Source organism: Lingula anatina, chromosome 6, assembly GCF_051362555.1.
Source record: "Lingula anatina isolate TDL-2025a chromosome 6, LinAna3.0, whole genome shotgun sequence".
Taxonomy (NCBI): domain Eukaryota; kingdom Metazoa; phylum Brachiopoda; class Lingulata; order Lingulida; family Lingulidae; genus Lingula; species Lingula anatina.
The window spans coordinates 6,356,017-6,372,747 of record NC_141772.1 but is presented as its reverse complement, the minus strand read 5'-3'; the positions used below and the strand labels follow the sequence as shown (position 1 = coordinate 6,372,747).

The 16,731-nt window shown below is 34.8% G+C and overlaps 2 protein-coding genes across 2 annotated transcripts; both read left to right on the top strand.

Annotated features, from left to right (window-relative positions):
- The first annotated feature begins 2,392 nt into the window (after nt 1-2,392).
- On the top strand, nt 2,393-15,073 carry LOC106169701 (uncharacterized). Its single transcript, XM_087015140.1, has 17 exons — nt 2,393-2,519; nt 2,928-3,191; nt 5,371-5,500; nt 5,967-6,186; nt 6,422-6,644; nt 6,810-6,848; nt 9,411-9,509; nt 9,794-10,060; nt 10,425-10,542; nt 10,744-10,948; nt 11,403-11,655; nt 11,976-12,062; nt 12,503-12,654; nt 13,374-13,575; nt 13,829-13,948; nt 14,367-14,527; nt 14,924-15,073. Exons 1-17 carry the CDS (start codon nt 2,393-2,395, stop codon nt 15,071-15,073), a joined length of 2,817 nt encoding a protein of 938 aa, XP_086871266.1.
- A 104-nt stretch (nt 15,074-15,177) lies between these two features.
- Nucleotides 15,178-16,552, top strand: LOC147761057 (tyrosine-protein kinase CSK-like). Its single transcript, XM_087015877.1, has 3 exons — nt 15,178-15,292; nt 15,479-15,575; nt 15,750-16,552. Exons 1-3 carry the CDS (start codon nt 15,196-15,198, stop codon nt 15,880-15,882), a joined length of 327 nt encoding a protein of 108 aa, XP_086872003.1. The 5' UTR covers nt 15,178-15,195; the 3' UTR covers nt 15,883-16,552.
- Nucleotides 16,553-16,731: the final 179 nt, after the last annotated feature.

Genomic DNA, 16,731 nt, shown 5'->3' with positions numbered 1-16,731 from the left:
TTATTGGAACTAAAATATTTCCTGCTTGATGTTGATTGGTCTGCATGTGTTTACCTAAAATTTGGGAGTAGCTTGGGTTAAAATGGAGAGTATTTAAGGGGTCTCCTGTGATCCAGAAAATTGTATCAAAGTATATGATGACTTTTCACACTATCATGTTCTGTTCCTTGCGAGTAATTGTAACAGTTAATATTTTTGCCAATTTTGCTTCAACATCTTTGGGATACAGGTAAGTCATTCTGATATACCTTTGGATAAAAAACTTTATTTTTCAATGTTTATGTTGGCCTTTGCTGCATGTTCAAGTTTTCACTCAAGATGAACAGGTTCTCTGAGGATATGTTCTGAACCTCAGATAAAAAATTGAAATGTTTTTTATTTTCTTAATGTTAAATTTTGGGAGAAGTGATATCAATCTTATAAAAAGTTTAATGTTTTACCACTGAAATAGATGCCATATTATATATATATATACCATACTTCATGCTCAATTTTAGTGGTAATGTCTGCTACTCCTCGGAATCGGCTCAAAAACGGCAAATTTCATATTATACAGTGAAGTGCGGATTTTGGAATTTGTATAGGTTGGTGAATTTTCTAAAGTTCAGACATCAGAAATTCAAGTATACATGCATACTCTCAGGATTTAAGAGTGAGATAAGTTTTCAAACAACTTTTAAGACTTCATAATTTTGCCATGTTTTTTATTAGATTTCCTATCTTATCTTAATTTCACTGCTTTCGATAAAAATTACAGTGATATTCATGCATGTAAAAGATAATGTATTTTTTCCTGTGAATTCTTTTGGGTAGATGTAGAAGATCTAGGTACTCTACTGTCTCATACACATACCGCCGTAGCCATTGCTGTAGAGGTTGGAATAGTATAAATGGAGCCTGTGTAGACCGTAAGTAAATTGTAAATGTTTAACATTATGCTTTTTGTGTCAGGATCTCTTTTGATAAAGTGTCTGTTTTTTCATTAGAATTTGCAATTAACTTAACAATTAAAACCCCACACTAAAATTTACATCTTCCAATGGCAATATCTTCCGGGTCTTCTTTGACTGGAATATCTGTTTCTTCTGGATCTTCTTTGCGTGGACTCCTAGGTTCTTCTGGCTCTTTTGTTGGCTGAAATTGCAGGATCTTCTGGTTATAGAGCCCAGGAGGATTCCAAGATCTACAAGGGAGTATTTAGATCCCTCAGGGTGTCCTGACGCCCTTATCTTTACCAAGCAAGCCCAGCAATGTTTTGCCCAATTTTTATTTTATTTTATTTTATTATTTTATGTAGGGGTCTCTTATGATATAGAATCAACCTAGTTATTTCTGATAATCCTCCTAGAGCTGAGCAGTGAGGAAGTTCAAACTTTGCAGTTTGGTAGATACATTTTCAGGGATGTGCAGGGGTTCTTTGTAATTATTGTTTGACTAGGTGTTGAGATGTCCTTGGGGGGCCGTAGCGATAGTCCGAAGGTTCAATAGTCCGAAGGTTCATTGGTCCGAATGTTCACTATAAAACCTTCAGACCAATGAACCCTTGATTAAAAAATTGATGAAAATGTTACCACTTTTCGGACCAATGAACCTTCGGACCAATGAACCTTCGGACTATTGAGATGCCCCCGTCCTTGGGCATGTGGTTTTGAATTCTTTTTATATTATAATTTCTGATGTCTTCTCCTAGACCACGGGAAAGAGGAAATTAAAACTCGATTGATTGATGGACCTGAAATGTGCATGGTCCCTTCAAATTTTACATGCATGTAAGTTGTCCCTGAGGGTGGATGATTCTTTTTTGTTTCAATTTGATATTTTTTTTTGCTGTTATTATAAAGACTATTTATAGGCCCAAGGTATCCATACATTTCTAGGGGATGTGGTCTCTGAGGTTGAGTTACTTTTTACAGTATGGAGAAGTGCAGGGATATTTAATGGCTTAACACATCAACGCCATCGATCTATAGTTTACACTTGCTGTATTGTTTTTCATTTTGTTATTCAGCTAAGAAACAAAGTTGCAAATAATATTTTGTTTTTTTTTCCATTTCAGCTATTTGCAGTTTCAGTTGTCTGAATGGTGGAACATGTATAAGACCAAACACTTGTCACTGCCCAGCTACACATTATGGTTCCTACTGTCAGTTAAGTATGTGTACTTTATATTAACCCTTCATATAGATTTCTCTGACTATTATGCAGAAGCAATTCAGATAAAATTTGAGAAGAAATAGATAGTAGGATTAATTACTTTACTTGTGTCTTTTGGAAGGAAAAACTTTTTCACTTTATGGGAAAACATTTTTCCAAAAAAAAAAAAAAAAAGAAAAGAAAAGAAAATTAGCCATTTGATGACATCATTCAAATAAGTACCCCTCAAATTGTGATGATGATAACAAACATAATCATTTATGTAGGTCAGTGTTCCTGGAATTTTCCGTGTTACCCCGGTACTTGCAGTTCTGGTACAAACTGTAGGTGTGCGCCTGGATTTGGAGGAGCACACTGTGGAAGTAGTAAGTATTTTATTATTTGATTTTCCAGCATGTTCTTTTTTTTTAACCATAATCCATAATCTTAAGCCAATGGGGAAATTTTTAAAGAAAGTCCTTGCCAAACATAATCCTAAAAAAGAGTGATCCACCCATTCCAGAATTTTTTGACACTCTTTTTGACACATAAAACATAAAACATCCTATCAATAATCACAAAATTTAAATGTATTGGTATATTGGTTGCAATGCTAGCAATTTATCACATTTTGAATCACGAGATTGGGGTATTTTAAAAAGAAAAGAATAAATAATTTTAATTGTATATTTTCCAGTCATTGGTGGTTAGTGTTTTGACTGGAAAATAATAATTTTTTAAAAATGGTTCACACTATTTGCAATTGCATTTCATTTGTATATTTGTGTTATTAGTTATCAGTGATTCACAGAGCCCAAACATTACATCCTGTAATGCAACTTTGAGTGACCGGACAGGAAGCCGAGATCATTTAGAGGCAGTGGCCAGCTGGCCATATAACACAACAGTTTATGTGAAGAGACAGGATTGGAACCACTTGAAAGTAGAGTGGACAAGTAGATACAATTTGACCACTGCACCACCTCGTCCTTCTTATATTAGGAGTATACTGCTTGGAATTGTGAGCGGAAATGCTCACCTGAGGTGGCATAGTCAAGGTAAGCAGATTGTGAATATCACAAAAGCAAGTTTTTTTTCTATGACATGGTTATCATAGATTCAAAAGAATGCATTTAATTGATTTAAAACTTATTCTGCATGCTATATACATTAAGTGTGCATCACTTTTTCAGTGGATAAATGTTGAAATAAAAGCAATTTTCAAATGGTTGTCTTTAAAAGCTTTTCTATAAGTTTATCAAAGAATGACAACATGGCAATGAGGAGGAAAGTTTGCTTTAAGGTTCATGTATGTGAGTCAATGTTATCTGGCGGTTTGGATATAATTTATAACTACCATTATTTCTTATTCTTTTCAATGGAGGAAAGTTGTGAATATTAAAGTTACTTTTTTTTAAGTCATAATTTTTTTTAATTAGAACATTCCTATGGAGTGGAAGCAACCAAAATGAAAAGCAGGCTATAACTCTTGGGTTCTATTCTATTATTTAAAAGCACCACAAAAGCTATGTAAATGTATAATTTTTTAAATATAAAATTATGTATCATGGGTGTGCACGGATGCACTGTGCATACAATTTTTTGGCCAACCTTGATATTATTTTAAATAAATTTAGTGTATTTTTCACGGAATATAAAAGAAAATCCTCTGCTTATTAAAGTCACCTGTATGTACAAATCCTCTGTATCAATTGTATAGGCACAATTGTTCTGACCCCCCCCTCCCCCCCCCCCCCCTCCGTCTTGCAAACTGAGGTAAACAATGCCTGTAACCTTAACAAGTCCTATCTTAATCATCCATCCAACTGGAACTTCCTTTACCTCTTAATATTGGAGGGTTCAGTGGCCCTCAACTCTTCTGTACCCTCTATCTTGACAATGTCGAACGCATTCTCACTGGCGATATTTATCTCAGGTAAAAATCCGCCTGAGTGTTATTTTCAAAGAGCAGCTCCCGCAACCCTGGGGGCACTAGATAAAATCTGGACACCAGGTTAAAGAAGGAGCTAGAGAAACAAAGGAAGAATTTTTCCTGCAAAGCTTCAAAGAATTTTGACACAGACTTGACCCAGCTTACCCCTCCAAACTAACAGGGTGACATGGGCAATTTTTACAAACAAATAATTAAACTTAGATGTATCAGAGCTCTGTTGTATCATACAATTGGTTGTTTTTGGGAGCCATGCATCCATATGTAAGGTGAATGAAACCGTATGTTCAACTCAGAGGTGGATCCAGGATTTTTCGAGAGGGGTCCACATATGCGAAGCTAACCTCCTTTTAAATAAATATACTGTTCTGGGTAATAAGAATATTGAAACTTTTTTAATTGCGAGAATATTTCTGACTAAATGATGATTTTATTATTAATGGAAATTAAGCTGCGATGTGTGGTACATATGCTGTAATTACGCTGTCCTTCATTAGTATACATTTTGCTGGGAATTTTAAATATATGTGCGTAAAATATTTTAAGGTGTGGTTAAGCCCCTGTGTATCTGAAAGTTTGATCATTTTTGCTCATTGAAAAGGTCAAAGAATTACCATCAATAGTTGGGCTTTAATAAAGATATATACAAGTGTTGCTGATTTTATTTTGATATATTAAATAAACTTAATGGTCAGGTGCCACACCTGTCTGTCCTGTTCAACAAAACCACTACTGGGAATGGATGTCCTTGTTCTTTTAATTTCTTTTGATATAGTAGAAGTAAATTAAGCCATAGTAAGAACATAGATCAATAAACTTGCATGATGTCTAAGCTGTTTGTAATTCATGTCAGGAGTACATGTATAACGACACTATTACAAAACGAAATAGACTGTCAACATAGAGCTGGTCCAGTTGTTATTAAATAACTTGGTTTATTTGACATCTTTCAAGTATTCATTTTATAGAATTAATGTCATTTATTGGAAGCAAGTAAAATTACATGAGTAGACTTCCTTATTCATTTTATAACCTCTAATTTCATAGAGTGATTAGTAAGAGCCTTATTAAGAACAAAAATCAAGAAAATTAAGTTATATCTTAGCTTATTGTAATTTATTAATTAACACTAGTATTTAAATTTTAAAGGTCAAAATTCATTCTAAAATGTGTTATGTAAGTACAGTGTTTTTTTTTCATATTTTTATGGATGTTTGGCAAAGACAAGAATATCATGTCATAGTCAAAGATGATGTGCCAAATGGTAAAGTCTGCTCATTTTTCAGATGGGAGGTACCTTTTTTCTCATACTCTTCCTTGTGGAAATGGTGATAGCGCAAGTAATCCTAACCAGGGCATCTCCAGTTGCAGAGTGGAATACAGTTTTCCCAGACATACCATAAAACATGAAGACAGGTGATCCTTACAGGTTTTAATGTCATAATAATGTTGTTTACTGATTTATAGTGTGAAAAACTAGTTTGCATAGTGAATACCTAGTGATAGCATTCAGAAATGTAAAGATTATAAAAAACAGCACAACAAACATTAAGATTTTTATTAAGGTAAGGGTGAGTTGTATAAATTTGCATAGATAAAGAAAAGCATAAAATTGAGGCATAAAATTGCTGAAATGCCATGGGAAAGTGTACCACACTATTTAAAAAAGGCCTTGTATGAATAAAATTGCATGTGATTGTGTTTTCTTGTGAAGTAGAGTGTGTTAGAGAAGTTTGTTGTGACATTGTGACTTGACTATATGCATATTCTTGATTAACTCGGGTGGTGGGTTTATTACTCAGGCCATGTTCTTTGCACCATTTTTTTTATTTCTCATGTCACTTCCCGATTACCAAATGATAAGAATTTTTTATTGTCCTAGGTTGAAAGTGGGCATATCAAGCAGGAATGGAGGCTACAAGATAGTATTAAATACAGATACTAGCTCAGTTACAAACCATGTGATCACAGGACGAGAAGCAACCAGAAATTTCACCTATATTTTTGACTTTGAGGAACCAAAGCATATTTGTCGTGACCTGGGAAAATGTGCTGAAAAAGACTCTGCCTTAATGACTTATGTGGCAAAAAATGGAACCCAGGTAATATAATTTATCATATTTACTATTAAATATGTTTTGGATCTTTATGATAATCTGATGAAATAAGGCAATTCATGCATACCTTTTTTCTTGACATTCACCTTTTCCAGATGCATTTCATTAAACTTTGGTGAAAAACTTGTTTCATTGGTTGAAAATTTCAATATGAATATATATGCAAGTCCAATTACAAATAAGATTGAAGGGATAACCAGTCAGTGTTTCTCTATGACAGCCTCAGCTGGAGATCCAGTGGGCTAACTGGGTAGATGTGACATCTGGTATTGAGAAGTACGTCTATACCATCATCCGTGGTACCATACAAAGTGGTTCACCTGTACATACCAACGAATGGAGAAGTGGGAATCCATGGCCAGTGTACATCGTGAATACAGGAACTTATGCTGTTCTTCTGAAAGTTTTGGACAGAGCTGGAAATGAAGCAACTGCATCTAAAGGTGATTAAAGTACATCCTAGTTGCGATGTTTGCAAAAGTAATACAGTAGAACTGAAAATAATATAATGCAGAAATATTTCCATATACAGGTAGCAGCAATGAATCCTTTAAAAAATATCAATGATTTTAAAGGTATAATAATTTTAACAATGTATTATATTTCAGAGATCAATGTTGACGAGCACCTCCCTACCATCAGTCCAAGTAAGTTGATCAAATCAACAATGCTGAAGGATATAGGGCCTGTACCTGTAACAATTATTGTACCACCAGCGTAGGCGCTGGCGGTACACATGGTTTTAGTCCCGACTCGTATGTTCCGCCGGCTCCGCCGCCATGTCACCGTTACTGCTTCTCCTCCTAGACTACAAGGGCCTGCGTACCCATCTCTTGGATTTAGGTCACCTATAATCTCAACTCGTTCCACGTAAAATTTGGGCTTCATCAGTGCTGGGGTCTAGGTGTAGCGCTCATTGCAATGCACCCTTGTCCAAAAATGGCAAAATTAAATGCTAATTATCTACCCTACAGAAGGAATACTGGGAAAATTTCTACAGACAGCTGACCAAAAGTCATATGTGGAGATTTCAAATATGCCCTTGGATTTGACCTTTATTTCAAGGTCAAACGGGCCAAAATTTTCAAAAAAATACGATAAAAAAATTATTTGCGCTGATATTCAGAAACTACACAGACCTAACCAATAACATTATTGGAAAGTGTTACCCTTTGTTACCCTTTGTTACCCTTTTCATCTCTGTGAAATTGGGGTCAATCGGTGCATTTTCACGGGAGTAGCGGCCACAAGATATCGAAACTGAAAACTGTCTCTAATTCAGGAACCGTTTATGCTAGAGACCCATTCTTTTTTTAATTTTGTAGAGCATGTAAAGCCCAACACTATAAGTGGTCTCCGTTTTTTGTATTCCATAGGGTTTTCGAGTTATGCTGTATCAAAAACTACATTGTGGTGGTGAAAGCAAAATGTGCAGTACGGTAATGTATAATAAATTTTGAACCCCGGGAAAATAAAACATAAGGCTTGGCAAGGCAGACAACTTCTGGTCTAAAATGACATTATTTCATGAAATTTGAACATCTGGAACTTCTGAGCACCTCCCATTTCAAGAATTTCAACCAAAATGACCTTTTCTTTATTTTAGTTAAATTTTTCTGTACGAAATTTATGGCACATTTTTGTAACTCCAAAATTGTAACATTTAGTCCCTTATATCTCCAAAACTGGCAGAGATAGGTCCATAGTTACTATTAAAATTGAATAGATATCACAGTCACATACTGGCAATTTAACAGTGACCTTGAAATTGACCTTTGACCTACTTTTCACCATGAACTGAACTTTGCAAATTTCCGTTCCCTTTTATCTCCAAAACTGGCAGAGATAGGTCCATAGTTACTATTGAACTTGAATAGGAAGTCATATACTAGCAATCTAAGTGTGACCTTAAAATTGACCTTTGACCTACTTTTTACCATGAACTGAACTTTGCAAATTTTCATACCCTTTTATCTTCAAAATTGGCAAAGATACGCCCATAGTTACTATTGAATTTGAATAGAAAGTCATTAGAGGCAATTTACTGTGACCTTTAAATTGACCTTTGACCTACTTTTCACCATGAACTGAACTTTGCAAATTTCCGTTCCCTTTTATCTCCAAAACTGGCAGAGATAGGTCCATAGTTACTATTGAACTTGAATAGGAAGTCATATACTAGCAATCTAAGTGTGACCTTAAAATTGACCTTTGACCTACTTTTTACCATGAACTGAACTTTGCAAATTTTCATACCCTTTTATCTTCAAAATTGGCAAAGATATGCCCATAGTTACTATTGAATTTGAATAGAAAGTCATTAGAGGCAATTTACTGTGACCTTTAAATTGACCTTTGACCTACTTTTCACCATGAACTGAACTTGGCAAATTTTCGTTCCCTTTTATCTCCAAAACTGGCAGAGATAGTTCCATAGTTACTATTGAACTTGAATAGGAAGTCATGTACTGGCAATTTAACAGTGACCTTGAAATTGACCTTTGACCTACTTTTTACCATGAACTGAACTTTGCAAATTTTCGTTCCCTTTTATCTCCAAAACTGGCAGAGATAGGTCCATAGTTACTGTTGAACTTGAATAGAAATTCATATACTATGATATTGAAATTGACCTTTGACCTACTTTTTCACCATGAACTGAGCTTTGCATATTTTCTTGCCTCTCATATCTTCAAAACTAGCAGAGATGTGCCCGTTGTTGCCCCTAGGTTTTCTCTTTTGTCAGCATATATGCACCATTTCAAGGAAAACCAATAGGCCTTTTGTCTAGAGAATCAGAGGAGTGATCAATGGTAGAAAAATGCAAGTCAATTCAAAAATCTGCTTGATTGTACCATTTTTAGTTATATTTTTTTGCATATTTTGAGAACTCTTGTTGATTGCATTTTATAGAGCTTGTCAAGCACAAGACTGGTGATGGTGTCCCTTTTTGGAGGGGGTGGGGGGCCATACGAATGGGCTTACTCCAGCTGGTGGTACAATATCCGGAGGCGGTATCGCCTCTCTGATCCTCTAGTTTTAACAAAGCTATTTCATGCTTGGAATCTTAATTAACTGTTATCCTTTTGGGTGAAGTTCTGCCAGGATAGCATTGTTGGAATGTTGCCAAGTTGTTTGTTCCAAAGAAAACGTGATATTAGAGTTTGAATATACATATTTCCCTTTTTTTATTTTCTTATAATATTTAGATTTTTGTCGCAGTCAAAACTGCTACCCAGGATTCTGTGTCCCTGACATTGGAAATTGTATCTGCACAGCTGGATTTAGTGGAGACAACTGTAATACAAGTAAGATTTTTCTTTATTTATAGACAGAGAAAATTTCTAGTGCCCATTTATTTACATCTTTTGGCTTGCGTACCCCAAAACTATATGAAATCTTCTTTAAGCCACTTTCTAAGCTTATGCCAATTTATCAATTTTTATATGAATATATATAAATATATGTAATTTTTCACGTTTTGAAAATCCTAAATAACAAATTCATTTTACCTAAGAATACCGATGCGTTGTGTCTTTATTTGAATTTCCATTTTACATTTCAGTCAATTTTACTGTGTAATTTCTTTTAGTCAGTGGAGATATCCAGGATCCTGCCATCAAGATGATAAAGATTATGCTAACTGCAAATGACAGCCTTCCTTATGTGTATGAGAATGCAGCAGAAGAATCAAACATCATCAATCTGTACACCAATAAGCTTGACTTGGCATATTTGAAGTTGTTGTGGGAGGTAGAATACAGAATGATGGGGGATTTGCCATCTAGACCACCATCTGTATCAGACTTCAGGATAGGACTTGTTTCATCTAAGGCTGAACTAGAAATTGAGTCAGCTGGTGGGTTTTTCAGCTCAAAATTAAAGTGAAAGCTTTCATAAAATCTAAAGTATTTTATATACTTAAATGATAGCAATTTATTGAGCCCAATAATGTTTTTACATTTAAAGGCTCTCTACTTAAAAAGAAAGCTTAGAATACAGTGTTATAAATGCTCCATATATAATTATGATAACTATAGTGGTATGACAGGTGTATTTTGACAAGTGACAGCAAAAATAAACATTGTATGATTATTTATTTATTTTTTTTATTTTTTTTTTTTTGTGTGTGAAAATGTATCCATATTTGATGTGCAATCTGAATCATAGTTCTCACAATTCAAAATTTTAAAGATTTTCAATTTATATAATGATGATACCAGGTGGCAGCACAAAGAAAGAGGCTACTCTGGACTGTCTAAAAGCTGACACCTCTTTGGAGTCCTTTGTACCCTGCAGCCAAACCCACAAACTGTCTGGTTCTAGAAAAGACCAGGACAAGTAAGGCATATTCATTGATATGGATTTTTTTCAATTACTCATGAAAATTTTTTCTTTTAAAGTGCTGCTGTACAGCATTAGTGGATTTAAGTGATATTTAAAACAGGAATTGAAGGTACCGGTAGGAGAAATATATTTGCAGAGTAGGGCCTTCTAGACACTTATCCAAAAAAAATTTTTAAAGGTTTATCAATTTTACAGACTAAAAATTGTCCTCAAAGCTGAAAATGGTGGCCACAAGATTGTTTCTGGGAGAAATGTTAAATACCAAGGAAAAACAGTTCAGCGCCAAATCAACATCCACTATGATACTGAGGCTCCATATTATAACTGTCCTGCTGGCTCTGGGAAATGTGAAGATGAGGAATTGAAAGTAGCAATTGGACAACAAATTAGTGTTAATAAGGTCAGTTGCACTTGAAAGGATGGTATATGCTTTGGGATTGACCTTGCCCTCACTGTTTCTATTCCTCCACCCCCCCTCCCCTTTTTGGCCCTCAAGTATTTTGATTGATGAAATATTTATGTCTTGCCTATGCCATCTAAAGAGCATATCAACTTCACTGGTTACAAAAAGAAATCCATTTTTGACATCACACATGATCGAAGGTTTGAAGTGGGGAAAAAAGGTGCAGAATCTTGGACAGAAAAAAAGAAATGATTTGGATTTGAATGCTGCAATGTTTCTTATGTTTGAATATGGTGAAGTTGACAAATAAATGAAAGTGGAAAAAACACTATGAAAAATTTCTCATTTTCTTTAGCCAGTTCAAACTGTTTTTAAAAGTATTTGTCAAAAATTGTATATACTGGCAATACTTTGATCCTTTTCATGCATTTCTTTTTTTTCTCATTTTCAGAAAGAAATACTTTTGACCTTATCATGGGGTGATAACTGGAAGGATGCATTGTCTGGTATTGCAAATTTCCACTACTTCATATACAGCTACCTAGGTACCAAGAAGATAGGATTGGAGGATGCCCCTCTTGATAATGGCTCTTGGACAGCTGGGGACAGGTTTCCAACATATGATGTGAAAAGCGATAAAGCTGCGTTTACTGTTGTGCTCCAAGTGCTGGATAAGGCTGGGAATAATATTAGAGTGAGACGTGGTAAATAGCCATAACACAAACATTGTTCGATAATCAAACTGCATATTTTGATTCATCCAGTTGTAGTTTTCACAAATAACAAATGGAAAAATATATGGTGTGAGCACCCACATTTCATCTAGGTATCTTCCATAGATTTTCTCAAGGAATTGAAGTTATTATCAATGTGATCATGTGACAGGTGTAGTGATGATAATGTTTATGGGTACAAACAAATTAGTTACAAAAGGTAGGGATTAATATTTGACAACCTAATATTTTATGTTGATTTTTTTTCTTCAATCTATTGGATATAATGAGTAAACTTTTCATCTTTTAAGATATTGATTTGACCAGTCCAAGAGTGGCAGCTTTACTTGGAAACACACCAGGTGATGGTGGAGGGGATCAAAGTGGACTTCTCACATGTACGTCACTTTTTTCTACAGTACAGTATTCAAGGGTGGTTCCAGAGATAACAGTCTTCCAAATCATCTTTGTAAATTGATTCATCCTCCATTTTTAAAAGTCTTCTGTCAAAAAAAAAAAAATGCTGGTCATTGTAGCCTTTAAAACATCTTACCGTTTCGAAGACCCAGAAGACAGCTCCCATCCCTGGTATTAATAGACCCAGACATGCTATCTGTGTCTGTCTGTTTATCTGTCTACATTTTTTGCCTTAGCAAAATATCCTAGGCCTGCGGCAAATTGCAAACCCCTGCAAACTAGTTGCAGCAAACTTTGTTGCAATATAGCTGGAAACTTTTCATTTTGCTGAGGGCTGTTACATGTTTATATTTCTACATTTTTTATCTTTTTATGTTTTTCATTTTATAAGTTTATTTTAATCCTGACTTATATATTTTAGTGCCAATCTTCTTCATCATCCTGGCTGTAGCTGTGGTTGTGTTGGGAGTTGTGGCAGTTGTGCGACGGAGACGTGGTTATCCTTGGTTGTGGAAAGATGAAAAGTTGAAATTCTGGCGGCCAAAAAACAGGCGGAGAAATGCAACTGCAGGTGTAAGTGCATATTATTTATTAAATGACCTGGTAGTAGAATCAAGCAGAATACATTTTTTTATATGACAAAAAAAGGAAAAATTCCATCAAAACTGCATCCTATCCATTTTAATTTGTGTATGCCACACCTTCTCTTAGATTTTTTCATGGAGGGTAAATATGTCATTAGATTTTTAAATAAAAAGATTGTTTGGTTATATAACACCGTTGTGGTCTGCTGCAATAACTACAGAGAGGAGAGAAATATTTTATAATATAATATAATATAATAAAAATTAAAATATGCAATCAAAATTCATCTATATCCCTGCATTTCATGTAATTAACTGTTTTAAAAGTCACATCAGTATGTATGTAAGGCTTAACGTAGAGATCAAGTGTCAAAATGTTATGAGATTTTGATTTTGATATGGAAACAGTAATTTGGCTCACATTATTTTGAGATTAACCCAGCACACTCCAGTTTGAATCGTTAATAGTAAATGTAGAATATATTATAAAATATATCCAGATTTATTTACACTTTGTTAAAGTGCATACAACTCAAAAGGAAACTGTTTTGCTTATTTCAAGTCTTAATGTCCAGCATGTCTTCAGATAAAAAAATACTGATGATATTAATTCAAACATTTCATTCTGCCAGTACATAACCTCCACATCAGTTGTGAATTAAGCGCAGTGAACTTCTTATTTGTTACAAAGACTTTTATACATTATAGTACAATAACTACACATATGATGAAGATGAAGACCAGGGCATTTACTATGAGAGTGAGGCATATGGCAGAAGTGTGGATATTTCCAGCAGCCATATTGTTCTAGGAGACACACTCTGCAATGGCCATTTTGCCATAATAAGACATGCTGAGTGGACTCCTGATAGACAGAATTCTATGGCAGTTATTGCAAAAGTGCTGAAAGGTACATTTTATATTTAGACTACTGGCTTTGTGATTATTATATTACATGAGAAAGCTGTCTTTAACAGCCATTCAATTTGCTTTATGTATTTGTAACAAATGCATTATATTTATTGTAACATAAAAAAATCAGTAATACTTCATTATACAATGACATTCATAATATCCTATGATGATTATGTGTGATATGAAGGCCAAACGTTGGATGTTATTTTATTTGAAATATGCTCTTCTGTTAATCCCAAACTTTTAAGATGCCAAGAGCAAGGCAGACAGGCAGTTGATGTTGGATAAGATAGAGTTCATTGGAGATGTTCCTCATCATGAAAATGTTCTGGCCATGCTCGGAAAGGTGACAGATGACCTTCAGACTGGTAAGTGATGAGTGCTTTGTCCAGTCTTACTTATTTTGGAATCACTTGTAAAATCAGCACTAGTACAGTCAATATTATAAATATTTTCCTACACATGTGTAACAAGGTAGCAGATAAAGTGCTATTTGTGGCAAAGGCAAGTATTTGATCCAAATTTACCCATCTGATTCTCAAAGAAAATAATATCTACTAGTATGTGCTGAAAAGGAGCTTCATTTATATCCAGTTTGGTCAATTTCTGCTTCTGCATCAATACAGGCATTTCAATTATAGTTTTTTGTATACATACATGGAATTGTTATTAGATAATTAATACTGCTAGTATAGTAATCTCAGTATAAAAATTTCACAAAAAAAGCAGAATAAATTTGTTAGTGGCAAAATACCATATTTCAGCGGTAATCAAAATTTGTTACAGGTCCATACATGGTCCTGGAGTACTGCAGAAATGGTTCACTACGTGACTGGTTGCTGGCACAGAAGGCAAAGGGAAGCGAACTGAGCGCTGACACCGCTGATCGTATGATGGAGTATGCTGTACAAATAGCATCAGGGATGGAACATCTGAGTAACAACCTGGTAACTAATTATGTCACAAATTTTGTGCTGACTTCCTGACAAAGATAAGTCTTATTCCATGACCTGCTCAGGACCCAATTTTTATACTGAAAGTTGAAAACCTTTAAAACTTAAAAATCTTGAGAATTACAGTGTTTTCAATCTCTGCAGTCAACCTCACCTCGATATTGGGGGGAGGGGGGGTACACAGTTTCTTGTAGATAGCTTTTTTTTGTAAGATAAGTAGTACTGGTTGAGAGGATTTACCTGATTTCAGTGAATTTAATACCCAAGGCATTCACGCCCTTGTTTTCTACAGTCACTGTTATGTGTACATTATGTTCTTTTTCAGTCCCAAATTTCTTTTACCAAGTTTGATATTAAATTTTAGCACTTTCGTACTTTTTCTCTTTCTAGATTGTCCACAAGAGGCTGATGTCCAAGAATGTCCTCCTCAATGGTAAAATGGTTGCCAAGGTGATGGGATTTGGCCCAGAGGGAAAAGATGCAGCCAAAAACAAAGTATTTTGCTTTCTAACTAAAGTGTGTAGCAACGAGAAAGTATAAATAATGGCTTAATTGATATTTTTCTTACAAAGATTTTGTTATCTGTTAAATAATGATAAAAAATTGTTGTAATGGTTATCATTGTCTTTTTATATCATCAGAGTCGTTTGCCCACCAAATGGATGGCCTTGGAAATTCTGCAGGATCCTCAGCTGAATTATACCACTGCGTCTGATGTCTGGGCCTTTGGTATCACTTTGTGGGAGATGTACAGCCTGGGTGAGCCTACTGCAAAAATTGTCTGTATTTAAAAGTTTAAATTTCATGGTAAAAATTCCCAGCTTTCTGATGTATTAAATAGTAATACGTCAGTCTGCAAACCTGTTTTCAACCCAACAGACTTTCACACCTAACACACTGTCAAATTAACACATTACACTATCCAGATAGTGCTTGACATTTTAGGTGACCTTCCTTATCCCACTGGACACAAGGACAAACTGATAACCCTGCTGGAGAGTGGAACCCGCCCAGACAAGCCTGTAGAGTGCCCAGATGATATGTAAGTGTGTTTGACCAGTTGAGCCTCCAATTGTTCAAATTGCGTTGGTTGTGATTTTGATAAGTGTGAATGCATGTAATACATTTTCTTAGCTCACAGATTAAGGGAATGACAATATTTCTAAAAGTCCACAGATCAATATGTCTCTGTTTTTCATGAAAATTTTCATTGCAGCTATAACCAAGTGATGCTGAAATGCATGTACCATGATCCAAGCAAGCGTCCATCATTCCAACAGATTAAGAACCAGTTGAATGATTTCTTCCACCCTCCCCCAGATGATAGTGGCATGTACTATGGTTTATAAGGGTAGCTGTGAACATGCGTCTTGCACCTTGACATGTTCTTTTTGTTGGAGATGGAATTAAGAACTGATTACTCTTTGGAGATTGAAATAAGGACTGATTACTGGACACTGATAAAAAGATTTTATTTGCAGTCTTTAGAAGACTCAAAGTAGCTGCCTTTGCTGCTTAAAATGTGTTTACGTACAGTATGTATTATCCCCACCTTTCCATACAGAAAATGTACCTGTAATATTACCCCCCCCCCCCCCCCATGCTCTTGAACAGTGATAATACAAATCAGTGGTCTGCCTCTAAGTCATATTGCATATACCCATAACTTGCATGTTGTATGGAAACTATACATATTCTGGATGGAAAATGAACAATAACTGCCATTGCAATTGGGTGCTTTTAAGCTTATGTGTTTTGTTATTTTACACCACTTTGTTTGGTTGATTGTTAATTACTATTCCTGTATATTAGAAATGCAGCAGTAAAATATGTAACATTTTAAATGAAGAATGTGATATGGACCCCATGGTATATAATGAAAACAAATTTAAAATGTGTGTCAGTGTGTGTTGGAGGCAAAACAGAAGGTGTTATATCAAGTTATAACCTGATTGAAAGTATATATATATATATTATATTAGGCTTAAAAGCTTTGGCAGACACAATTTTGATAAGTTGATGGTAGCATCTTGTGTGTTTTGATTATTCAAATATGTAATAATCTAGAATTTATTTAATCACATTTTTGATGAACTCATTACAGTAATTATAGCTCAAAGATAAAAGTTGAAATTATTACAATTAAATTGACCATTTACCTGTTTGCAGTAAAGTGCTTCAGCAATTTGTTTGTTTTA